This window comes from Nicotiana tomentosiformis, chromosome 4 (genome assembly GCF_000390325.3).
Source record: "Nicotiana tomentosiformis chromosome 4, ASM39032v3, whole genome shotgun sequence".
NCBI classification, from domain to species: domain Eukaryota; kingdom Viridiplantae; phylum Streptophyta; class Magnoliopsida; order Solanales; family Solanaceae; genus Nicotiana; species Nicotiana tomentosiformis.
The window spans coordinates 110275545-110303011 of record NC_090815.1 but is presented as its reverse complement, the minus strand read 5'-3'; the positions used below and the strand labels follow the sequence as shown (position 1 = coordinate 110303011).

The window sequence follows — 27467 nt, the reverse complement described above, 5'->3', positions numbered from 1 at the left end:
TTGGCTTGAGAAATTCAAGTTAAGATATGATATCAAGTCATTTCGTCGTTTCGGAGAGAGTGGTTCGGTTGATATACAAGACATGGAGACGAAATTAGAGTCAATAAGGGAAAAAATAGACCAGTTCCCTATGAAAAATATTTTTAATATGGATGAAACTTGTTTGTTTTACAGGTTACAAGCTGTTCTTTTTCTTGCTACAAATCAACCTGAAGGAAAAAAACAGGACAAAGAAAAGCTCATGGTTGTTATTTGATGCAATGAGGATGGATCTAAAAAAAATTCCTTTAGGGATTATTAGAAAATATGCAAAGCCACATTACTTCAAGAATGTCAACATGAATAACTTGAACAGTCGCTTTCGTGCAAACAAAAGAGCATGGATGACAAGTGTGCCTTTTGATGAATATATTCGTTGGTTTGATCACAAAATGCATATTGAAGGACTACAAAATGTTGAGTTGCTTTTCTTGCCACCCAACATGACATAAAAAATTCAACCTTGTGATGCTGGGATAATAAGAGCTTTCAAAATGCATTATCGCAGTAAATTTTACCGTAGGATATTATAAGACTATGAGTTGGGACAAACTGATACAGGAAAGATTAATGTTTTGGATGCTATCAATCTTGCGATCGCGACTTGGACGACAAATGTTCAGCAAGAGACAATAGCAAATTATTTTCGACACTGCAAAATTCGTTCGGTGGATGAAGCCTCAAAGAATTTAAATGAACCTACTTGTGAAAACGACATTCATGAACTTGAGGTCATGATTAATGATCTCGGTTAGTGCAATAAAATGGATGCCAATAGCCTGTCGGATTATCCGGGTGAAAATGATACATGTTCAGAGGTCCAGAGCTTAGAAGAAATTATGAATACCATCGGAGAAAACAATGTTGATGATGAAGTTGAAGACGATACAATACCTTTGGAACTAATTACGCGTAAAAAAGCACTTATAATGTCTAGAACTCTTCACAATTTTTGGGTGCAGTTCGAGAAGACAACACCAGAATTTTTGGATGCAATAAGAAAAGTTAGAGATGAACTTCAACCATATTTAACTTTTAAGAAAAAAACAAAAAAACACTAGAATCATATTTCACTAGATTGTATTAGATATTTTTGTAATTTTAAAAAATCATTAATTTATAATATTAATGGGACCATATATTTATATAGTGATCTTCCGAAAATATATTATCTTATTATCTTATCGAAATCAGTATTTTTTTCACAAGTCCAAGTAGGGACCGGAGAAAAATATTATCTTAGAGAGTTTATTAATTTACCAAGTATTAATTTAGAAAGGTTCTACTGTATTTAATTTAATGGTATTCATTCGACTTGTCATGCCTCTTAGAAAAATAGTTAAAATATGCATAGTATACTATTTGTTTGAATAATTTAATAATGTAAATTAATTTGGGTTTTAAATAAAGGAAATTATGATTTTTGTTACTGAAAATAGTAAAACTAGAACACGCAATTTTTTTTCATTACGAAAGGCGTGTCAAAATGTAGAAAGCGGACATTTTCTTTTGATTGATTAAAAGCAAGTAGGAAATGACAGCACCTAAACGTTGTAAAGCATATATACCAAGCTCCAATATTAACCCATATTATTATTATTATTATTATTAAACAATTAATTAGAAGTATAATTAGAACTCGACTATTCTCCCCCGCTCCTTTTGCATAATTACAACTTTGCCCCGAGAATAATCTATTTTCCAGCTCACTATTCGCAATATATCTCGTAATTTTATCTTTCTACAAGGGCATTTTCTTTCCATTTTCTACACTCCTACATTTTCAGCACCGCCCCGCTCTCCTCCCTCTCCCGCCACCTCGCCGCTCTCTGTCTCCCGATTCTCCAGTATCACACACATAAATATAAACTGAAACGCGTGTAACGCACGTCAATACGTCGGCGTTTTGTTATTTGTACCATGCCGGAGATAGAAAGGCTGAGAACAAGGCATAACCGACCGGCGGCGATTCGAGAACCAGCAAAAGCCAGAGTACCACTGAGACTCCTGCTTCGAGTAGCTTCAGTAGCCGGTGGAATTCAATTCGGCTGGGCACTACAATTATCACTCCTCACACCTTACGTGCAAGAGCTCGGAATACCGCATGCTTGGGCAAGCATAATATGGTTATGTGGACCGCTTTCAGGTTTACTGGTTCAGCCATTAGTAGGTCATATGAGTGACAAGTGCACCAGTCGGTTTGGTCGCCGGCGTCCGTTTATTGTCGCCGGAGCAGTGTCGATCATGATTGCGGTGCTGATCATCGGTTTCTCCGCTGATATTGGCTGGTTTTTAGGTGATCGAGGTGAAATAAAAGTCCGAGCTATAGCGGCGTTTATTGTAGGGTTTTGGCTTCTCGATGTTGCTAATAATATGACTCAAGGTCCTTGCAGAGCTCTTCTAGCTGATCTTACCAGTAAGCTTTTCAGTTCAATTTTACAGATTAATATTTAAATATGTATATTTATTGCTTGTGAATTACTCTGTTTTTCTGCATATTTTTGATGCATTTGTTAAGTGCTTTCTAAGGAAGATGAAGCTTAAAACATCTCCTTTAATTTTACTTTTTTCTTTGAATAAAGTATTTTTTCTAAAGTAGCGTTTCCTGTTCATATGGAATAAATAGCTTTCTTCATGGTATGATTTTAAAAAATGGAAACGCGATAGATACTTTTTTTGAAGGTAAAGTTAAACGTATTAGGCACTCGTTTAACTCAAATGGACAATGATGCCCTTGGGCCGAATGATGCGGGTGGGACCCTCTGAATTCTGTTTCGTTCGGCTAAATGGCTGATGTACGCCTATTGAGTTGAGTAGTTAAGGCATCGGGAATATAATTGCACTTTACTCTTCTGCATACGCATCTCTATATATATATATATATATATAATGTACTGTAGAGGAGTCCGGAATTAAAATGTGGTTCTTTTGGACTCAAAGAACCAAAATGTGTGGAAACTGGTGACCATAATATAGATAACGCCCTTTTATAAGGTGCTATACCTAAACGGCCGTTTGCCCAGTTAAGTATAACGTCCTTATTTAAGGCGTTATATATAACGCCCTAACTTACCGCGCTATGTATATATTATGTGGCTCACCAATGATTCTTCTGGGTTTAACTGACATAACAATAATTCAACTGGGTATAGCGCCCATATTTAAGGCGCTATACCTCAAATAATTGTACCCCGGGACTGGTTTTTGCCTTATTTAAAGAGGTTAAGGATTTTGTAAAAATTCATTCATAAACTACAACGACAACTTGCGGCAGTGCAGGAGAAACCACATTTTGGTTCTTTGAGTATAGTATTTTATCTTTATGCTTTCCGTATCATGTATTTTCATTAGTTTTACCGAATTTAAATTATGTTAAGTTGTTATGTTTGTTTTTGTGTTGTAGTATTAAAATAACAAAGAACCCGAGAAATAAAAACATAATGCGCATATAATGTAAACCATAAATAATGTTGCTATTATTTACTGAATGTCATATGTACATAAAATAAAAAAAAGTCAATGTGTCCCGCAACCTGTACGCTTTAAAGCTGCCACTGGCCTGAGGTGCATCCCATCCAGCCCGGCTACACTATTAGGATCATTCTCATCACGTCACCTCTTTATCGGAGGATGCGCTGCAACATGATCATCAGTAAGGCTGGCAGGCTCGGTAGAAGGGGTCGTCGGTCCAGCAGTAACCTACAGAATAATAATATATTTTAGTATATGAAATATATATTAGTAATGTACGTGTTAGCTAAAAAAATTTAAATTGTCTTACCATGGTCTCGGCGGGCTCCTGAATATAATCATCCGTCTCAGGCATGTCAGTATCGCACAAAGTGGCCTCCTTGACGGGCGAGGATGATGCCTTAAAAAAAAACAACGCTTTAGATATTTATGACTAATCAATGAGATAAAAACAAATATAAATAATAGTAATACAAACTAACCAAATCATGTGAAAGATCCCTCGATGATGAGCCATAACTCAGTCGGCGCCCACTATCCACATCTCGTGTCGGACGATCATCAGGAACCGTCGATGGCTCTGGAAGGCAAGGAAAATACTGATCCCACTCCTGTCGCGTAATGGCCGTGCTCGCGATCAACAATGGAGCTGACGTGGTCATCTGCGAAGTCCCCGGAGTAAGCTGAAGGCTGAATGACAGCATATCTCTAGGAGCATGGTTTGGCTCATGGTGGTCACCCGGCTGATCAACTCCAACATCCTCAACAGGTGCCTCAACACCCCCTTGCTGGGGACCACGTCCTCGCCGACCCCCACGACCTCGTGGTACACCCCTACCTCTCTGGGCACGCCTGCCACGTCGACCACGTTCAGGCTCCACTGGTGACCCACGATGGTACTGCTTTGGCGGCACATACTCAGCCTCGTATCCTAAGCGCTCATCATCTCGGGCTCGCCTCAATGTCCGGGAAGCCAGATCTGTAACCTGCCGGCCATACTCGTGCAAAGCGGCCGCTCCCTCTCCGGTATGCTGTTGCATCTGCAGTCCCAACTGGTAGAACAGATGTAGGCCAATAGCCTGCACAACATGTAAAATATTAATTACGGAACGCTAGGTTAACGTTATAAGTAAGTATACCACATAACATACCGGTGCCTCGTGCCTCCCGGCGTATGGAACGTACTGACCGCCAGCGCGATGAACGGGATTCCCGAAGAAAAGTCGGGTAACACTGCGGTACCAGCCCATATACTCATGCTCACCATCCATACAGTCAGGTGGAGGGGGTGGCGGAATCAGGTCATGCCGCTAGTCCCAAATATCGATCTGCACCTCTAGCCATGCCACATATGTCTGGTCAACCCTGGAACGATCATCCCGCTGGTAATGTGTCCTATGCCAAGCGGGCGGTGGAGGTACAAGCTGTGGTCGACCAAACTGGCAAAGGACTCGCTCGGTGGCATGATGCTCGACAATATCGAGACACATCAACGGGACGGAAGAGCTCCACATAATTCGGCCGGTCGAGCAATAATCAGGCAAACCAGCTATTAACTCATCGCTGTATGGCCTCCAAATGAACTATTAAGTAAAAACAGGAACTGTGAGTATACGCAACACATATAAAGCCAGGCCAAGTAAACTTAAGTATACATTTACCTGCGCGCCCTCCAACAAATCCAACAAATTCCTGCAATAGGGGAGATTATGTCGAGCCTCGTACTCGCGTCCGTATCCCCGCCTATCAACCCACCTCCTAGCTAAAGGGAGAAACGGTGGAGGTGATGCATCCGGAGCGAAGGGTGGTAGAGGTGGGTGCAACTGCAGGAATCGCTCCCAGGCCCAAACCTAATATACAACGTGGACGTAAAATTTAAGGTATATTTTTACTATGTATGTTATAATCATGAAAATAATTGACTATGTTTTCACCTGCATCAGCGGCAAAAATCAGGCAACGTCCCGCTGCGTGCCCATGCTCGCCCGGCACATCTGCCTGTATAAGTAACCTAGAACAGTTGCACCCCAGCTGTAATCATGTAAATCATCTAGCCGTTCAAGATAATGAAAAAATCTCAAGCTGACTAGATTTCCCTAAGTGTTCGCGAACAATACCCCTCCAAAGATAAGCAGCATCAACAACCTCGTGTACCGGTTAATATGAAGATCCGGTGTATCATCCATAATGTTCGCATGCATCGCCTCCAGATGCAGCCGGACGGGCGTCAACTGCAGGCGACTAGCCCCAACCAATGCAACCTCATCCGCTGGTTGGAAACCGGTGAGCCGCTGCAGCATCTCCAGGTACTGCAATCCCGTATAATCTCTGGTAGCATGCGATAAAGCTACAGGATGTCCATCAACCGGCAGCCCATACAGAACCTCCACGTCCTGAAGCGTGATAGTAGCCTCGCCAATGGGTAAATGAAATATGTGCATCTCCGGTCGCCACCGCTCTATCAAAGCCGTGATCAACGACCAATCCAGCTGCAGCCGGCCGATCTCAATAATCCTATAGAAACCCGTATCCTGAAGGCGTCTGACTATACGGGGATGGAGGGGATGGAGATGGTGGGCTCTAAGAAAGTCCCACATATCGTCTACTCTTCTAGCACGGAACGTCTGGGCTAATAACTCCCCCTCCCATATGTACGAAGACCTATGCTCGGCCTGTAGCAACAGTAACTCTAGCGAGGCAGGTCCGGGATGCACAGGCGTAACCTCCATGACGACTAGTGTAAATTAAACAATATTAATTAAAGTATTTTTTGTTTTTTATTGCTTAACATCTTTAAATATATTGTAATATCTTTAATATTAAAATTTATTCGATATTTTTACTATATTGTTAATTAGGTTGATACATTTTCTATATTATAATTATATATTTTATATGTTGTTTTATTATTTTATATGTTTGGAGAGATATTGTGCTTGAACTATTAGCTTTTTTGAGATATTTTTGGGTTTAACAGGTACTTAAATGATTAATTTAAATAACTACAAAGATACTACGCTAAAGGGTACTACATTTTACTGCGCTAAAAGGGCACTACATTACAAATATGAGTACTACATTAGAGCACAAAATACCACTACAAGGAACTAAAGTTATATATTCATATATGTACAACAATAACATATAAATAAAATTAATTATTCCTAAAATAATAATTTATCTATTTTACTAGTCTTTTAGCAAATAAATAATCTAAATCGGATAAAAATAACAAATTAATTTAATCACAAAAATCACGAAAAAACATATACCACAGTAAAAAGTAACTAATTAACATCTTTTTTAACAAATAATAACAATTTCTCTATTTTACTAATTTTTTTAGCACACTATTAATATAATCCGGATAAAAAATAATAAATTAATTATATCGCAAAACAATCACAAAATAACATAGAACACAGAAAAAACAACTAATAGGCATTTTTTATACATGAGTTTTAACATAAAATAAGTCGGAATACCTAGATTTACAGTTTTTGAAAAGTTGAAGATTTGGTGATTTGGAGCCGAAACAAGCAACCCACTACGAGATAACGCCTTAGATACGATGTGGGACTAAGAATCTACACTTTTTGTGGGACCGATGGGCTCCACTCGGGGTTTTTTTGGTTAACAATGGGGGGGGGGGGGGGGACCGTTCTGTTTTGCTGGGGAAGGGGGAGGGGCGATTATTTATGTAAGTATAGCGCCTTAGGTAAGGGCGTTATACTATAGCGCCTTAAGTGAGCACGCTATACAATCCCGCCAGTTTGCGTTCAAATATAACGCCTTAAATAAGGGCGCTATACTTAACTGGGCAAACGGCCGTTAAGGTATAGCGCCTTATAAAAGGGCGTTATATATATTATGGTCACCAGTTTTTTTTTTCACACATTTTGGTTCTTTGAGTCCAAAAGAACCACATTTTGGTTCCGGACTCTACTATAAAGTAGTATAATATTGTATCCTTCCCGATGAATTTCAGTGATTTGATATTTGATATTGCATTTTGATGATTTTTTACCAGCTATAGCCTATAGAAGGGTAATTTAACTAGGCTATGGAATTGAATGGAAAATTATATGGACTAGCTTTTCCTTTTGATAAGTAATTAATTATATGGACTAGCTATATCACCCGTCAAGAGCAGATCTAGAATTTATTTTCAGCGGGAGCAAGCATTTTTGAGAAGTACATCTCTTCCTTTTAATCCAAATGAGGACTATGCGTGCCACAAAAAAATTAAAATAGACTGGTCAATTAGTTTTTGTACTCCTAACAATGAAAATACCTATGTTTTGTGACCATTTTGACAAATTTTCTCTGCTAAATTGGAATAGAGTACTTCATCCTTGAAAAAATAACATGAAATAAAAAGAAGTTGCAGTTTTCCACTTAAAAATATCTAGATAATAATTTAAATTTTCTTAGTAAAATATCTTTCATTCTTAAGATATGAAGCTTGTGTTTTGAATTAGTAATTGTTTTTGCCATACTTATGGTGCATGCTTAAAGGTAAATGTAAAACTTTGCATAACAACTTCCCAATTTCTTAAAACCCTATACTTCATGAATATGTTGTATATGTCAATAAGGTTTTAGACAACCTCTCTAAATTTAGAAGCTTCAACATTGCACAAAATGATGAAAAATTTGAAGCTACACATGAGAACTTTTGATAAATCATTGCATAGTTTAACAGGGGCAAAGGTATAAGATCAAGTAAATAAGGTTAAATACTGTTGTTTAGCTAACGCAAGGTAAGGCTAAATACGATAGATCCAATGTGGTCCAGCTCTTTCCCGTACCTCGCGCTTACAGGGAGCTCAGTGCACCAGATTGCCCTTTTACTGATGTTTAGCTTAGCATGCTTGGGAAGGTCAGTGCAACTACTCCCGCTCAACATCACATGACTTTGCTCCTATCACCAATCCAAATTTGCTTAATTAGCTTTATCAGGAGATGCAAAATTAGATACTATAATAGAAGCAAATGCCATGGCAGTACAAGTCACACATATGATACTAAAAGAATTGGAAGAAGTAGCAAATAATTTATATTCGAAAACTATTGGATAAGCTCGTAATTCTACCTCCTTGCGCACTTGCACTAGGCTTCATTTTTGTGGTGTAGTGCTTTGTCAAAAGTTAAATTTTTGGGTTTTTCTTCCTATGGACAAGTGAAAACTTTTCATTGATAAAATATTGATGTCCTTATTACTCTAAAGTAGTTTCCTTCAAAAAGGAAGGGTTTGGCAGCTGCTCCTCCATCTTCAGCGGCTAACCACATGCGAATTCTGCTCTTGGTTTTGTTTATCAAAAGTTAACGGCAAATTGAAGAGAGATCAGAAGTCTTTTTGATAAGTAGAAGAAACTAAACATCGTACTGTTTGGTAACTTCAGGTTTAGACATCTTTAGTCGATAAAGTTTGGAATTATGATACAATTAGTTGTAATATGAGGGACATACGCACCATTTTCTATATTGTGGTGACGTGCAAGAGGGTACTACATAAGCGTTCAGTTTCCTGGTTCATCTTGAAAAGCTTTTATAATTTGAAAAAAATATGGCATTGAGACTTTGTACTAAGAACTAATATAAGAAGAGAAAATTACTGACCAAGGATTCTTATATGCATTTTAAGGTTGATGGCATGATTGGATCATCACATCTTGAGTGTCTGCTGGAAATTAAATTAGAAAGTTTGAAAAGAAGCAAAAGAAATTATCCATATAAGAAAAATCAAATTACAAATTTACATATTTAGAACTTCTGAGGAAAGCAAAATTTTGGAACATTGTGATGAGCTCAATCTCCAATTGAAAGCAAATTATGGCTAAAAGTAGAGATTGTGTGCTTGCTGAACTAGCTTCTCTCTCATCCTCCACCTTTTCCTTCAAGAAAAGAATAACGAAAAAGGAGAAATAACGTCTGCTATCTTTCTTCGGGATTTTGTTGAAAGATGATTGCTCTCCAAAAATAAGAAGCTTTGAAGCTGCAGCTTTATTCTTAAATCCTGTGTTAGTTCCCACTTGTTCTGAGAACGACTTTATTGATCTTTGCTTCTGTAGTTGAAAATAAGATGGTGTCATAGGGTCCGAAATCAATTTGTTATTATCACTCAAGCAGTAGATATCCAATAGTCTACAGATACTGGCCTTTAGAGGTGCACCTATTCTTTTCCTTTTTCCATTGGGTTTTGTCTTGAAAAGCTCGGCTTGCTTTTGCATTTAAAATCCTTGCTTACATAAGCATAAAAGTGTGCTTAATTTAGTTAAAAGTATTTTATAGCCTTTCTAAGGAGCTAGTAAAACCTCCTACTTTGCATGATAGCATCATCATTGATGCTAACTAGCGTAACCAAAATTTTAAAATGAAATTACATTTTATTGAATTTGGCCCCTAGCTACAACCATTTGGGATAAAATAACACTAAAGTGTAAGAATGCCAAAATGGTGAAAATGGCGGCTTCGGTCTAAGTCTAACAATGCTTTGAAATAGAGGGCCTCCACGGATGAATGAATGGAGAGATAGTGCTATTGCAGAGTTGATACAGGAGACCAAAAGAAAATGCTTGGCAGAGCTTAATTTTTCAGGGCTGAGATGTATCAGTTTTACCATTTTGTACCATAGACTCCATTGTCATTGCTTTGTGATTATTTATATCAGGAAGTTGCCTTGAAGCTAGTGACATTTTCTATGCTTTCTAACATGCAGTGAAGGATCATAGAAGAACTCGGGTAGCAAATGCATACTTTTCGTTATTTATGGCCATTGGTAACATCCTTGGCTTTGCAACTGGATCTTACAGTAGCTGGTACAAGATCTTCCCTTTCACCCTCAACTCTGCGTGCACCATCAACTGTGCCAATCTAAAGGCCGCTTTTATTCTTGACATTATTTTTATTGCAACAACTACATATATCAGTATATCGGCAGCGAATGAGCAGCCTCTAGATCCCAATCATTGCTCCTCTCATACTGGAGAAGAGATTTCCGAAACAAGCCATGGCCAAGAAGAAGCTTTTCTCTGGGAATTGTTTGGAACTTTCAAGTATTTCCCAGGTATTGTTTGGGTGATCCTGCTTGTCACTGCCCTGACTTGGATTGGCTGGTTTCCATTTCTGTTGTTCGATACTGACTGGTTTGGTCGAGAAATTTATGGTGGTGAACCAAATGATGGAAAGAATTACAGTGCCGGAGTCCGAATGGGTTCATTGGGTCTAATGTTGAATTCCGTGCTTCTTGGAGTAACTTCATTGCTCATGGAGAAGCTCTGTCGAAAATGGGGGGCTGGATTCACATGGGGAGTTTCAAATGTTGTCATGTCTCTCTGCTTTATAGCAATGCTTATAATTACTGCAGTTAGGAGTAACATAGACATTGGCCAGGGTCTTCCTCCGGATGGCATAGTTATTGCTGCGCTAATAGTGTTTGCTCTTCTTGGGATCCCACTGGCTGTAAGTTGCTTGATTTTCAAGTTGCAACTATAAATTATTTTGCACGACCACACAGGTTTATGTGTAGAACTAGTGAAATTAGAACACCTTTAAACCACACATAATTTTTGTGTGTAGAATTACTGAAATTAGAACACCTCTTAACCACATCAAATTTTCTTTCTCCGATATTTTATTATGGACAGCCAGCCTTTATCTGTCTTTTTCATTTCTACTTGTGAGATTTCATCACCAAGTCTAAGACTAGCTCTTTGACTTTGTTTTTTCTTAAGAAAGATTAACAAAAAAGTTAGATGTACAAGTGAACTGTCCTTTTCAGATTTTGTTACTGTTGAAAAATGTACATAGGTATTCAATCTGGCTGAAATATTCTTTTCATGTAATATGCCTGTCAAATGTAACATGATATGGAAGGAAATTGGAGCAAGGTTATTGTTTCAAAAGGCTTCAGTTTAAGCACAAGGTTCATGTGGGCTTAGAAGAGAGCTTTATTTAGGTATATTATTGTATAATGCAAGCCATTTTCTGCAGATAACATACAGTGTTCCATATGCTCTGGTATCCTCAAGGATTGAAGCTCTTGGGCTAGGACAAGGTAGATTGAGTTGTGTCTATTTTGATCATTATTCTGTAGGTCAAATAGAAAGTAGTGCTTCAATTACTACTTCAACCTTGCAGGTTTGTCAATGGGCGTTCTGAACCTGGCTATTGTGTTCCCACAGGTATAAGTTTGCTTGTCTCTTTCTATGGGTTTTTTGGAACAAGAACAATCCCCAAAAGGTGGTCTGATTAAACATCAAAGCCTTTATGTCGATGGATGTGTATCCACAAGTGCATTGTGTTGCATCTTTTCAGTTTTATCTTGTAGCTGTTTTCTGTTTAGCCGTTTGTTTTGAGTTAGAAGAAAATGAGGGAAGGAGCAGAATGCCACAAGTGATGGAAATTTATAGTATCATTCAAGTGAATACTGAACATTAGTATTCTCATAGGTGTTTCCATGAGGAATGTCCGCTGTACCTTTTGCAGCATGTATCTTATCATTTTCCTAAAGTTATATAGGCCAGTGATTGAAAGATTTTGTTATTGGTCACAGATCGTGGTTTCACTTGGAAGTGGACCATGGGATGAGCTATTTGGTGGTGGCAACTCACCAGCCTTTGTTGTAGCTGCACTTTCAGCATTTGCTGGTGGACTTGTAGCCATCTTGGCAATTCCTCGAACACGGGTTGAGAGGCCCAAGATCCTTCCATGAGGTATCTGCTGCTATTGTCTCTGTTTGAACTCCTTTATTGTCTATTTGTTCACCGCATATAAATTAATCTATGTACGGTCCTCTGAATAGTAAGCTGTTTGAACCATCTTTTTCCACTTGAGGACATTTTAATAGGGCTCTATTTCATACTTGCTTCGCTCACTTCCTTTCCAATTTAGAACTAGAATAGAGGGTAAACAGAGCTTCTGCATTGTGCTGCAACTCATGAAGCCTCTACCTCTTCCTTGCTGTTAGTTTCTCCACTTTCTTGTAATTCAGTTTCTATAATCAGTCAAACATCCATGCAAAGGGTGACCCCCTCAATCTTTTGTACCATCTCTAGATTCATTATCTCGAACTCAGACTTCTTTTTTTCTTTCCTTCCAACATTTAACATATCTCTGAAAGCATGGGAAATGAACACGGGAGATTCTGAGCACCAGTTTCCAAATGTTTTCATCCTTGGGATATCTTTGTCAGCACTTCACTCCTAATTTATTGTTCATGTGCCGTTAACCGACACCCGTGGCTGAGCCAGGGTTTTCATTCAGGGGGTGTCATAATATAAAAAAGTAAATATACGGTAAAGTCAAATTCAACATGTATATATACATAAAAAATAAATTTAACCTATCTTTATGTTGTAATTTTCCGACGAAGGTGTGTCAATCTTTCTTCAAGGTGGCTCCGCCACTAACCGAAAGAGTGCACAAAGATTCATTGTCTATCCTTTTGGTTGAGCATAGTTTGTGCACAGTAATGCGCACTCTCAGCAGAAGTTGTGCCATGTCTTGTCTAATCACCTCTCCCCACCTCTTCTTTGGCCTACCTCTATTTCTCCATAGGCCCTCCAATGTCAACCTCTCACGCCTCCTCACCGGGGCGTCTGTGCTTCTCCTCCTCACATGACCAAACCACCTAAGCCGCGCTTCCCGCATCTTGTCCTCAATAAGGGCCATACCTACCTTATCGCGAATCTTATTTCTGATCCTATCTAACTTGGTATGCCCGCGCATCCATCTTAACATCCTCATCTTTGCTACCTTCACCTTCAGGACATGAGCGATCTTGACTGGCTAACACTCAACCCCATACAACATCGTTGATCTGACCACAACTCTGTAGAACTTACCTTTAAGATTCGGTGGCACCTCCTTGTCATACAAAACACCGGAAGCGAGTCTCCATTTCATCCATATCGCCCCAATACGATGTGTGACATCTTCATCAATTTCCCCATCCCCCTGAATAATAAACCCAAGGTACTTAAAACTTCCTCTCCTAGGGATGACCTGCGAGTCCAGCCTCACCTCCCCTTCCCCTCCTTGAGTCTCGCCACTGAACTTTTGGTCCTGCTCAACTTGAAACCTTTAGACTCCAGGGTCTACCTCGATACCTCTAATTGCGCGTTCACACCATCTCACATCTCGTCAATCAATACAATATCATCTGCAAATAGCATGCACTACGATACCTCCCTTGGATGTGGCGCGTCAGTACGTCCATCGCCAGAGCAAACAAAAAAGGGCGGAGTGCCGACTCCTTATGCAACCCCATCATAACTGGAAAATGGTCTGAGTCCCCACCCACCATCCTCACTTGGGTTTTTGCTTCATCATACATGTCCTTAATCAACCTAACGTAGGCAACAGGTACACCTCTAGCCTCCAAACAACTCCACAAAATCTCTCTCAGAATTTTATCGTACGCCTTTTCTAAGTTGATGAACACCATATGCAAGTCCTTCTTTCTCTCTCTATACTGCTCCATCAATCTCCTAACAAGGTGGATAGCTTCTGTAGTCGAATGCCCCGACATAAACCCGAACTTGTTCTCGGAAATAGACACACTCCTCCTCACCCGTAGCTCTACCACTCTCTTCCAGACTTTCATAGTATGGCTAAGCAGCTTGATATCCCGATAGTTATTGCAATTTTGGATATCACCCTTGTTCTTATATACAGGACCCATCGTACTCCACCTCCACTATTCGGGCATCTTCTTTGTTCTAAAAATGACATTAAATAACTTAGTGAGTCACTCCACGCCTGCCTTGCCCGCACTCTTCCAAAACTCCACCGGGATTTCATCCGGCCCGGTTGCTTTGCCCTTACTCATCTTACTCATAGCCCCCTCAACTTCATCAACTCTAATCCGCCTACAATACCCAAAGTCACAATGACTCCCGGAGAGTTCCAAATCACTCAGTACAATGCTCCTGTCCCCCTCCCCGTTCAAGAGATTATGGAAGTAGGTATGCCATCTTCGACGGATAAGCTCCTCATCCAACAAAACTCTACCTTCTTCGTCCTTGATGCACTTCACTTGGTCCAAGTCACGCGCCTTCCTTTCTCGCTCCTTGGCCAACCTGAACAACCTCTTATCCCCACCTCGGCCCTCGAGTTCCTTATACAAACGACTAAAAGCTACAGTCTTTGGCCGCCGTAACTGCTAGCTTTGCCTCTTTCTTAGCCAACTTATAATGCTCCATATTCGCCCTCTTCTCCTCCTCGTCTACACTTTCCACTAGCTTCAGATACGTTGCTTTTTTGATTTCCACTTTTCCTTGCACCTCTCCATTCCACCACCAATCTCCCTTGTGACCACCAGAGTAACCCTTTGAGACCCCTAATGCCTCTCTCGCGGCTTCCTTAATGCACTGTGCAGTCGTGGTCCACATAGCACTTGCGTCCCCATTACTCCTCCAAGCCCCCATAGTCAACAACTTGACCCCGAACTCCTGCGCTTTAGCTTCTGTCAAGGCTCCCCACTTGATTCTATGTTGGCTATACATCACCCTCTTCCTCCTCTTCCTCGTTATCTCAAGGTCCATGACTAGGAGCTTATGAAGGGTTGAGAGGTTCTCACTCGGGATGACCTTGCAATCCGTGCAAACACCTCTATCGGACTTCCTACAGAGTAAATAATCAATTTGAGTCTCGGCCACCGAACTTCGAAAGGTGACCAAGTGCTCCCTCTTCTTCTAGAAACTCGAGTTTGCTATCACCAAATCAAATGCTCTAGCAAAGTCCAGCAGAGACGTTCCTCCTCCGTTTCTATCTCTAAAACCAAAGCCACCATGCACATCATCATATCCCCTAATATCGCTCCAATATGGTCGTTGAAATCTCCTCATATGAAAAGCTTCTCGGTATGCGGGATACAACGCACTATCTCATCCAAATCCTCCCAGAAACGCCTCTTGACTTCCTCATCCAAGCCTGCTTGGGGGTGCGTACGCACTGATTATGTTCAAAGTAAAACCTCCCACAACTAGCTTAATAGTCATCAGCATGTCATTCACCCTCCTAACCTCCACCACTAGTTCACGAAGGTCCTTATCAACCAAGATACTTACCCCGTTCCTGCCCCCCACCCTCCCAGAATACCATAGTTTGAACCTGTCCACATCTCACGCCTTAGCTCTTACCCACCTAGTCTCTTGTACACAAGTTATATTAACCTTTCTTTTCTCGAGAATTTTCGCTAACTCTACAGATTTTCCAGTCAAAGTTCCTATGTTCCAAGACCTACTCTCCGCCTAGTAGTTCCCTTAGCCCTCTTACCCCCCTTACCAAGATAGGGAAACAAAAAATACTGCTAATACTACTGATATGGTAAAAAGCTATGCTCGGTTACTCATTATCCTTCTATCCTAATTCTCGATCTCCACATTCTGCTTTCCAAGGTCATGTACTCGGTAAGTAGAAGCTGCGATATGTCTTGCCTAATCACCTCTCCCCAGTACTTCTTTGGCCTACCTCTTCTTCTCTTCAGGCCCACCATGACCAACCTCTCACACTTTTTCACTAGGGCATTTGCGCCTCTCCTCTTCACATGCCCATATCATCTCAACCTCGCTTTCCGCATCTTGTCCACCACGGATACCACTCCCATCTTGTCCCGAATATCTTCATTCTTAATCTTGTCTCTCCTGGTATGCCCACATCTATCTCAGCATCATCATTTCTGCTACTCGGCATCTTCTGGAAATGAGGAAGCTGAGATGGATGTGTGGGCATACTAGAAGAGACAAGATTAAGAATGAAGATAAATTAAAAGAAGCTTCAGCGAACATTTTTTATTTCCTCAGCTTATGGAGATTGAATAGTGTTAATACATTAAAAAAGATATAAAATCCTCTTAGGTCACAAGTTCGAGCCCTGCGCCAAGTGCACTATACTTTTAAAAACTTGGGATTCTTTAATACCAGACTCCTAACAACCCCTAACAAATGTTGAACCTAATATATCCATGAGAATTAGGCGGAAAGAGCAGTCATGTTTGTAGTGTGCTTTTAAAGAGGAGAAATATTTGTGATCACAACAAATGTCAAGAACTACGTCCCACTTATATACAAATATCAAAATCAAGTTGTGTCATGAACATTTGAAAGAAAACAGGTCATTGCTGATGCATGATCCATAACTCGGCGGATAAAGGACCTCTCCTGCCTCTACCTTTCTCCACTTAAGTATCAGGCTTTTCTCTGCGGCAGGGTACATCACAAGTTGCTCTTACCAGTAGACCAATGCTTTGCAGGCAAGAACATAGTCTTACCTTAATTTCAAAAGTATGCTATTTCTTCTTACTTTCTAATAACTCTCAATATCTCCCTATAACACACACAAAAAAAAAGAAAAGAAAAAAAGAACTCAATGGATATTAAGTAGCCAACACCAACTAGTTTCGTATTGAGGTATAATTAATTGACGAGTTATTACTAAGAAGTCAAGAACCACGCCAGCACAAATTTAGTCAAAGAGAAAGCAAGGAAAATAAGTAAGGAATGTCGGTTAAAAAACAATGACTTGCGACAGTTGACAAATGTTTTCTAAAAAAAAAGAGAAAAGAGAAGAGGTCAGCATGAAAAGAAATTACAATTTCGAAGAGTGCTCTATACTTATTAATCTCTTTTTTAGAATCATTTTCTAACCAAGTCATTTTAGAAATACATTGGTGCATAATAATAATAATAATAATAATAATAATAATAATAATAATATTTTCCTCATTTACACACATGCTTACAAAGTTGTGATCATACAAGGCTTTTATCATTGAAAAGAATCTACAAAGTCATAGTAGACTGGATTGAGTAATATCTTTTTAAGAGTTCCATCTGCAGCCATGTTATTGAAGAAATACTTTGGAGCATCTTTGCATAAAAAAATGACAACTTTTCCTCATGTAGTCTCTATGCACATGCTTACAAGCTTGTGATCGGGAAAAAACTTTTATCGTGTGCTTATTAACACTTGTTTTCATTCTAGAGGGACGTCTGAGTTTATTTTTCCTGTTGGACCATCATTAACTTTTTCTTGAGCTGTTGGATCATAATATTTTGTACTTTGGGTAGGTTATTGATGTCATGTTGAGAGATGAGATTGATGGTGCTGGTAATTCTCCAACATTGGCCTAGGCAGGTACTTAATTTTTCTGTTGTGGCCATTTTGACTATTCGTCAATCCGAAGGTTGAAGAGTTCCTGGAGGTATATCCTTGTATCCTATTTTTTGCATTTTTCTGATCAACCCACAATTTGTATTACCATTTTGTAAATATAGATCTTTCGCTCACGTGGTATTGATTCTAGCATTCAAGATGCTGTATTCAAGATTGTTGTTCTTGTTCCATCATTTACTTAGTTGCTCAAATTGCTGCTGTGCAATTCCTTTTGGTGGTTCACTACTTTCTAGATAAAGCAAATTTCAAATATCAGTACAACTGTTCAATAAATGTTCAGTCTATAAAGTGCGTATTCTTTGTGCATTTCCATACATCTCCAAGTATAATTGTACTCTGCAAATAGGACAATCTTTTTTCAGCTGCAAATTTCCTCAAGGCTATAACAAAACTTGTCTCATCCATATTGCTGCCAGCCATTTATAAATTTTTAGCTTTGACATGCAACAAAAACCTATAATCAGCCAAGTGAAGAGGATGGCAGGTGCGCCAATAGTAATAAATGTATTCTGGAGTTACAATCTCGTGTACACATAATGGCACCAAACTTTTGATTCCACGGACTGATGTTTCTGCCCAAGCAACCTCTGGAAGGAAGAACCTATCCATGATGTCATAGTAAAATAACCTGGTTTTAGATGCATGATGTCTAAGATGGAAGATAAATACATGGAAAACTGCTGTGGAACATTATCAGGACCATCTTTTTCGGTACCTCAAAACTACAAATGTATCCTCATGTCTCATTAAATAAACCATCTCTTGCACCAACTATTATTTCCTAAGTGCTTAGAAAGTGGCGTATAAGAACTCAAAATCTTTTGCTCATATGATAACAGTGAAAACTATTACTGCTACCTACTCCCATGCTGAAGATTGTCCGGATATTACACTGTTTCCTGCAAGCAATGACGAATAGGCAATTCGGTAGCATATAAAACCCTCAAGTCCAACATTTGTACAACTAGATCTTTACTGAAGCTTTTGAGCTACCGACAGCAGGTAGTGCCAAAGATTATTCACTAGCTGTGATGAGAACAAGTTTCGCGTCAGATTTTCCATCTTATTCTGCACAAACAGAGCAGAACACAAGTTTGTGTCTGTCTGATATTCTATTTGGTATCAAGTTTGTTCTTTTGTCAGCTAATCATGGTCATGAAACCTGTGTCCATAGCTAATAATCCTTAAAAGGAGGTGAAGTTGCAGCTAGGAACCCACGATCAGCCACGAGATAAGACTTTTACCAATAAGATATTTGTCTGTCATTAGGCTTTATTCTTTTACCAAAAATATCATATGTTTACCAAGCAAGCTTACTTGCTTTGGTGATTTATCTAGGTGCCTCGGAATCCCATGCAATTTGTGCATGATATTGGTTAATTCACTTAATATATTGTGTTTGGAGTCTATCACTTCCGGCAGATTGAGACCTCGATTAAGACATAATCTTTCACTACTAGTATGATTTTTTGTGTGTATGTGAAGCTTGGTTGATAAAGAAAGGTTCCCTTTTCTAATATTCTCTCTTTCTTTTAACTTTTTTTTTGGTGCCTGAGAATAAATTCCTATTGTTATTGCATTATCAGTATCTATAAAAGCTTGGCTGGCTTTCATTGCCTCTCCATGTAATGCTGCCTACCAGTGCAGATGGAAACATTTAATAAAGGTGTTCCTTGGTACGACTCATTTAAACACCATTGGAATTTTAACTGTTGCTTAGCTGAAATGACAAAATGCAATGCATTAGTAGACGTAAGATGGCTAGATCACATCATTGTCTACTTAATGTGAAAGATTTTGAAGTTTAATCACACGTTCATTGCAATTCCTTCTAAAAAAAATCCATTGCGATTCCTTTTCCACTGAAAGACCCCTGTAGATTGTGGTTGCAATCTGTGATGTGGGGGTTAGAGAAATAATAGGAGAAAAGATACTGGAAATGAGAAAAGATTAGCTACCATCCTTTTTTTGTTTTTGGAGAAGAAAAGTCGAGAATTAGAATCAGTGAATTTGTTCTGTAGTGTGCAGAACTATCATCCTTGGAAAAATGTTGAACATATTTTAAAGGTGTGACATCTCTGGTGGAACGAGATGACAATAGCTAAAAATTCTTTTTCTGTTTTAAAAGGTGATTTCGACGTACTAAACTTGGCATATTGTGATGCTTAAGAGTTTCGCTGCTGAATGTTGTAGAAGAATAATAAATTGGTACAGATGAATTTACAGACGATGAACGGGCAACCGTACTTGTGAATCAGATCCAATTTTAGATTCTAACACACTGTCAATTTTTTTATTACGGTCTTATGGCATTAGCCCATATGCATATTGCTGAAGTGTGGATCCCCACCTTCCATCTGCGGATATTAGCAGTATTATTAAAGTAGAACAGCGGCAGAAAACAGGATAAAAACAGGGTATTCAAAAGTATGTTAGCTGACTGATAAGTTTATTTTAGTAGTAAACTTGCATTTTCTTGTGAGAGTACTGATGAGTGAAAGAGCCATTTCTGAATACATCTTGCAGATTTTTAATACACTCAACTTTATGAAAAAAGAATTACTGAAGAACTTAACCGTAAAAACACACCTATATTTTTGGTACCTATTAATAAAAGGTCCATGTCATTTGGTGAGGTGGTGGGTTTTGGGGGGGGGGGGGGCGAGTGCTCTGACATGATGATAAGGGTTTTTTGACAGGAAATAATGTCCTTGCAAAATGAAATAAAGGGTTCAGTGAATTTTTTGAAGTTAGCTGAGACTTAGAATTGTGGAAAATTTTGTAAATTTTTTTGGTGGTGGTGTTATTTCAAGATGGGGTGAGTGGGGGACGAAGAAAGCTGCTGCTAACTCTGCCTGCTGCTAAAGGGCTTCTGTTCGTTTCTGTTTCTTTTCTGTTCTGTTTCTGTTTCTGTTTCTGTTTCTGTTGCTGTTGCTGTTGGTTTGCAGAATACAGAGACACGCACAAACAGGGCATTAAGGCCCCCCACTTGGAGACACATTGATCTCTGTTGTGAAAATTGGATACAAAAATTAAATGGCTGGAAATGCAGCACGTACTTGGTTTTATTTTATTTCAAGATTTTGTTTCAGTGTTCCCCTTCTTCCATCTGCTGCTTCTCCATATGGCCATCTACTGCTACTGTCACACTTTCCACCCAATTTACCTTAGTGGTCCCTTTTTTTCCTTTTCTTTTTTGCAATTTTGCATGATGCTTTGTAATACGACCACCACATTCCACCCAACGATCCCCATTTCTTTTTTCTACTTCCCACAAACTGTGAGCATTTAGGATAAGTTATTTAACTACAAGATCAAATATATGCAAGGGAAAAAGATCCCTCGGATTTGACACTTTTGGCCACTTTAAAGAAAAACCCCACCAGTTTATTACTTCTTGTGTTCCTATCCAAATTCCTAACCTTCCCCCGCCCCACCACCACCCCAACAATCACAAATCAAGTGAAGAGAAGTTGGGGGTGAAAATTGAAATAAGTTTCACTAAGAAATCTTGAGGTCCAGTCTTGTACTGTCTCAAACATACCAAACAAAGTTCCTAGACGCGTACATTCTCATTCTCACCGCTGGCAAAATTAACCATTTCCTCAGCTTTAAACACGTACAATCTCATCTTCAACAGAGACCATTAAACTGATCTCATCCACTTGAAAATTTGTGTAGAAGTTGCTGATTCTTGAAGATTGAAGGTGGTCTTTTGGAGAAGAAAATAACTTTGATGGTTGGCTTTAGTCATTTCACGTTACCCCATTGAATAAAAGAGAAATGAATAAGTTTGCTTTTAGGTCTTAAAAAGAAGAAATGCCCATCCCAAATGGCCCACCAAAAAACCGACCATAACATCAGTGATTAGACTACAAAAGGGAGATCTATATTAAATTAAAATCATATGAAAAATGTCATATAAGGAATCGTTCATTCTTTGCTCTTCCCACTACTTGAAGAGAAGGAAAATTCCGGCCACAAGTTTTCCGGTTTCTGCATAAGCCATTATTTTTTACAGTGGTTTAAATATTATATATTCTTGGCATATAGTATATAAATTATATGTAAAGGCCAAGAAAAGATGGGACCTTCAAAACAGAATTTAGAAAACAGATGTGCACTATCAAAAAGTTGCAAGTAGCCAAAGGCTAAAACGGTGTTTTGGGGTAATGAAATCAGTTGCAGACAACATAAGTCATGCTCGATGCTCTGGTGCATCACATGGGCTGCGAGGAGAATGTAACATGCATGTAATTCTTTTGCCTTGGAACATGCCAACATTTCCTTAGCCACACTTCCTTTGCAGGATTTAAAATTTATCGATTGAGATTCTAGTCCTTCTAAATTATTGGATTCTAAATTAATAATTTGTACATATTCAAAGAGTTTCTTAAAATAAATATATGTACACAAAAACTACTGTGTTTGACCCTGTAACCCGTATTCTAGCTAATTCCTTGCTTCCTCCTCTCTCTCCCTAAGTTCCCCTACCCCCTACCTCCAACATATATATGTATATGTATTTCCATTCCCTATATATACATCCGTAGGTATATCCATAGGCATCAAGAAGAAAGAAAAGTTATATGTGTTTTGTCATATCAAAACATCTAGAGCAAGAATTGAACAATATTGGTATATGTATATATGTATATGTATTTCCATTCCCTATATATACATCCGTAGGTATATCCATAGGCATCAAGAAGAAAGAAAAGTTATATGTGTTTTGTCATATCAAAACATCTAGAGCAAGAATTGAACAATATTGGTATTGCTTGTCAATCCATTCCTACCACTTGGCAAATAACAGAGATAATATTTTTATTCCCTTTCTTTTTCTTTAATTTCTTTAGATGGGTGAGAAAGAAAAGAGGTTCTTTGGGGGAAGAAAAGGGTGGGGTTGGATAAGCGGGTAAGGACAGAAATCGAAACCTAATAAGAGGATGTAATAAAAACTTATCCAAGAATTAAATAAAAAATGTGGTGATTTAACTAGGGTATAATCCCCAGCAAGATTAATTGCCAATAGGGCATTGACACTTGAATAAACCGTGCAGGTTTCTCAAGTGCAACCGTTTGGACGGTGAAAAACTAATATATTCCCATTACCAAATTCTTTAATACTTTCTAATGCATTTTTTTCTCATGGACTAAACTCTCCCTCATACTTACTTTTTACTTCTACTATACTAAGACAAGATGGAAAAAGCTCGCGTTCATGGCTTTTTGAAATGGACAAGGCCCTACCTTTTCATTAGGTAGAATCCACACGTCCATTCCATCTCATTTAAGTAAGAAAAAGAATCAAATATAGAATTTTTTTTGTACATATAAGAGAAAAAAGAAGTAGAATGACAAGAATAAGATAGATAGATAGGCCCCCACCCCCTTTCATTCTCTTCTCAATAAAACTCACTCACCAAATAGCCGCTTTTTATTGGGAAATTTTCGCACCCTAATATATTGACACGTCTTTTTGAAGCCATTGTAGAGTCCAATTCTTGCATGTATATATACTCTCATCTTGGTTTGCACCCTTGCATTCAAAGCTCTAAAACAACAAAAACACACCTCACTAAATTAAAGCTCCAACAAAAGGTTTCTCTTTATATTTGCTTATTTCTCTTTCTTTTTTCGCCCACAAAACCTTAATATTATTATCTCTACTATTACATCTTCAAGCTTACCATCTCTTCACAGAAAGGCAGAAAGAAAACTAGCCAGATAGATATATAGATAAGAAAACTATGTGCAACCCAAAGACAAATTCCCCATCCTCCTTTGTCTCCACAGAAAAAGCTCATTTCGTCAACTCTCATAAACCAATGGATTTTCAAGCTGATGATGAAGAACTACTTCATAGATGGCCAACCCCAACTGAGGTAAAAAGAACCAACACCTTTTCCCCTACTCCAATTACCAAGTGTGGAGCTACATTAGCTAAGTTGAATCTCCTTTATCGAAAAATTACATATGTAAAAAAAAAAAATGATATATGAAGAAACTTTTAGTACAGTAATAAAGTGGGTTTTAAAAATTTATCTTGGGTTGTAGGTTAACTCAGGTCACAATACCTAAAAGCATTTTTTGAATTCCCTTAGTAAAATTCTTGCCTCCGTCCTTCCAACCACTATACTTATATATGCACGTGAAGTTTCTTTTTCGCTATAAAACTAACTCTCTCCTTATTTTTGCTTTGGTTAAAAATCAGGCTTTTGAAGAAATCAAAGAAATAGGGAAAATTTCAGGACCAACAGCACTCACAGGGTTGGTACTATATTCAAGATCCATGATCTCAATGCTTTTTCTTGGATATCTAGGGGAACTTGAACTTGCTGGAGGCTCTCTTTCCATTGGCTTTGCTAATATCACTGGCTACTCTGTAATCTCTGGCTTGGCTATGGGAATGGAACCAATTTGTGGACAAGCTTATGGAGCAAAACAAATGAAACTTTTAGGCATAACTCTTCAAAGAACAGTACTTCTCCTTCTTTCAACCTCAATTCCTATCTCTTTCATGTGGTTAAACATGAAAAGAATCCTTTTATGGTGTGGCCAAGATGAAGATATTTCATCTATGGCCCACACTTTCATTGTCTTTGCAATTCCTGACCTTTTCTTTCTTTCTTTGCTTCATCCTCTGAGAATTTACCTAAGAACACAAAATATTACATTACCTTTAACTTATTGTTCTGCTATCTCAGTTCTTCTTCATGTCCCACTCAACTTCCTTCTCGTGCGATATTTTAATTTGGGCATTGCTGGAGTTGCTTTAGCAATGGTTTGGACAAATTTGAACCTTTTCCTTTTGCTCTGCTCATTTATTTACTTTTCGGGTGTATATAAAGATTCTTGGGTGGTTCCTAGCATGGATTGTGTACGTGGGTGGTCATCTTTATTAGGTTTAGCAATTCCCACGTGTGTATCCGTTTGTCTTGAATGGTGGTGGTATGAATTCATGATAATGCTTTGTGGACTTTTGGCAAATCCTAAAGCTACCATTGCTTCTATGGGAATTCTCATTCAAACAACTTCTTTAGTATACGTCTTCCCATCTGCCTTAAGCCTTGGTGTTTCGACTAGGGTTGGAAACGAGCTCGGCGCCAACCGGCCCGCTAGAGCCCGAATTTCTATGATAGTGTCACTTTTTTGTGCTATAGGATTGGGTTTGGGAGCAATGTTGTTTACAACTTTGATGAAACATAAATGGGGTCTTTTTTTCACAAAAGATGTAGAGATTCTTAAGTTAACATCCATTGCATTGCCTATAGTAGGGCTTTGTGAGTTAGGAAATTGTCCACAAACTACAGGTTGTGGGGTGTTAAGAGGAAGTGCAAGGCCAACAATTGGAGCTAATATTAATTTGGGTTCATTTTATTTAGTTGGAATGCCAGTAGCTTTTATTCTTGGATTTATACTAAAAATGGGATTTGCTGGACTATGGCTTGGCTTGCTAGCAGCACAGGCCTCATGTGCAACTCTTATGCTTTGTGTACTATGCAAAACTGATTGGAAAGTTCAAGTAGAAAGATCAAAACAGCTAACACAATCTTCTTCAACTGCTGCTTCATTACCAGTGACAATGCCTTTGGATTTGGACAAGAAGAAGAAGAAGAAGAAGGCTAATAATAATCTTGAAGAGATTTTGTGCACTAAAGAGGAAGATGATTTGCTGAAATCTACAGACACAGACCCTCTCATACCTTCCACCACTACTACTACTACTACTACTTAATTTATCCAGCTTATTGTGCATTGATTGGATTAACTCCATTTTTTTTACTTTTCCTTTTCTTTTTTGGTCCCTCCATACCCTTTGATGGGTTGATGTGAAAAATTGTTCGTTGGGATTTCATATACTAATTGTTAACATTTGAAAAGAGTGTATTGATCAGGATAAACCTACTAGTTATATATTCTCTTGCTGTTTTTTTTCTTCTTTTTTCCATCATGCCCCTTGTAATAATAATATGGAATATAGAGATATACATGTATCATCTTAGAAGTTTATTCCCAATTTCTTTGTTTTTTCCAACTACTCAAAATTCCCAATTGTAGTCTCAACTGAGAAAATTCTCTCTATTTATAGTTTTATACATATACATCAACATGGTAAAGATTTTTTTACAGTACTATAATTAAGTGAGTTTTAACATGTGATAATAGGTTACTTATCATCTTTATCAAATTACTTATTAATGTTTATAAAGATATTTACCTAATAAATGACCTCTGTAAATAAAATTTAAAGTACTCTTGTACATGTTGGCATTGATCAAAAGGGGAGAGAGAACAAAGGAAAAAGTGCTGTCGGTTGTTTGAAGGTGTGGGAGCAAGGATATATATACCTAACAAGCTTTCTAATTGTTCCATACCATTTAAGGGCACACATTGACTACCTAAAATGGAAAAGTTTAAGCATATCACCATATACTATACTATACTACATTACTTAAACATCAAACTTCAACTCAACGCAAACAAACTACTATTATTTCCTCACTTACTTTTTCTTTCCTTTTTGACAGGTTTTTCGCACTTCTTTTTCTTTATATATTAATTAACTATATAGTTTGCTTTTTGTTTTTCGTTTGAGGGTGGAGGGTTTCTTCATTTTCTTATAGGTTGCTTTACAACGCATCCTTACTTCAAAAGTCACTCTTGCATTCGTGAGTACTACACCTTTCTTGTGTTCTTCTCTCTCTCTTGTTTAATTTCTAGAATGTTAAGTAGGGTAAAGTAGAACAACACAAACAATAATACTTTCCAAAATTGTGATTATCATGAGAAACTTTTTTTGACTTTTCTGATTCCATCATTCGATAATATTGCATGCTCCATCTCAATCCTTTTGACTTTTCTGCCTATTGTTTTAAAATCATCACTATCTTTTACAACATTTCATAATTATTCTGAGCTTTTTCAAAAAGTATACCATCAACTCTAACAACAATAACACTACTTTACAACAACAAGGGTTGTGGTGGAGTGGTAAGTTCTCCTTCAACCTTAACCAGAGATCTCGAGTTCGAGTCCTTGGGTATGGAGTGGCCTTTGTTAGGAAGCGTTTTACCCCCCAATGTGGGACTTCCCGACGCGAAACCGGATTTAGTCAGACCGCAATATGGGTACCGGACACCGGGTGGGAAACCAAAAAAAATAATAGTACTAATACATTGAGATGATCCAGCTGAAGGGGAGTCTTGGCGTAACTAGTAAAGTTGTTGTCATGTGACCAGGAGGTTGCGGGTTTAAGCCGTGGAAACAACTAAGACTGCGTACGATAGACCTTTATTGTCCGGTTTTTCCCGGATCCCACGAATCGCAGGAGGGCTGCCTTTTTTTTTCTAATGATCCTGCTAGTTAAATGTGCCTAATAATAAGGTTTTTGTTGCATGAGATATACTACAAAAAAGTGAGTAACATGAGGAGAGAAAGAGAGAATGGTGCATGTATGTATCCAAACAAGTTAAGAAGGGAGTGATAATTTTTGGTAGTAGAGTGGAGAAGTGTAAGAGGGAGGGGGCCCTGTTTCTAACTGAAGAAACAAAATCCAGCTATTATTGCCTCTGTCTGCTTCTCATATGACAAAACTTTGTGCAGTGCCTCTGCATATCAGTTTCCAGCCTCTTCCCCACCATCTTAGTGTCCATTTCTTCTTACAAAAATTTGCACCTACCACTAACCAACACAAACCCACTAGCTCCGATCCACCAAAGGAGTACTACTTGATATATAGGATTTTTATTGAACAAAGGAGGCTTACTACA

The 27467-nt window shown here is 38.4% G+C and overlaps 2 protein-coding genes and 2 long non-coding RNA genes across 7 annotated transcripts; 2 read left to right on the top strand and 2 right to left on the bottom strand.

Annotated features, from left to right (window-relative positions):
• Positions 1–1681: 1681 nt before the first annotated feature.
• Positions 1682–17896, top strand: LOC104107806 (sucrose transport protein SUC4-like). Of its 4 annotated transcripts, XR_011415586.1 has the most exons (7): positions 1685–2455; positions 10232–10974; positions 11506–11569; positions 11653–11696; positions 12068–12227; positions 16630–16768; positions 17586–17896. XR_011415586.1 is itself a non-coding variant. In XM_018774688.3 (6 exons), the coding sequence occupies exons 1-5, from the start codon at positions 1960–1962 to the stop codon at positions 12224–12226; spliced, it is 1506 nt and encodes a 501-aa protein (XP_018630204.1). In that variant the 5' UTR covers positions 1685–1959; the 3' UTR covers position 12227; positions 17653–17896. The 4 variants fall into 4 exon arrangements, 3 of the variants coding, with proteins under 3 accessions (XP_009615003.1, XP_018630204.1, XP_009615002.1); XM_018774688.3 differs by lacking the exon at positions 16630–16768 and having other exon boundaries at positions 17653–17896; XM_009616707.4 differs by lacking the exon at positions 16630–16768 and having other exon boundaries at positions 1688–2455.
• LOC138909074 (uncharacterized) lies at positions 3468–4230 on the bottom strand. Its single transcript, XR_011415587.1, has 2 exons — positions 3821–4230; positions 3468–3738 (listed from the first exon to the last, which is right to left on the bottom strand). It is a non-coding gene; the product is annotated as an uncharacterized lncRNA (long non-coding RNA).
• On the bottom strand, positions 4303–5310 carry LOC108947131 (uncharacterized). Its single transcript, XR_011415588.1, has 3 exons — positions 5172–5310; positions 4662–5093; positions 4303–4589 (listed from the first exon to the last, which is right to left on the bottom strand). It is a non-coding gene; the product is annotated as an uncharacterized lncRNA (long non-coding RNA).
• A 5369-nt stretch (positions 17897–23265) lies between the features above and the next one.
• On the top strand, positions 23266–25609 carry LOC104107803 (protein DETOXIFICATION 48). Its single transcript, XM_009616706.4, has 2 exons — positions 23266–23579; positions 23909–25609. Exons 1-2 carry the CDS (start codon positions 23445–23447, stop codon positions 25430–25432), a joined length of 1659 nt encoding a protein of 552 aa, XP_009615001.1. The 5' UTR covers positions 23266–23444; the 3' UTR covers positions 25433–25609.
• The last annotated feature ends 1858 nt before the right edge of the window (positions 25610–27467 follow it).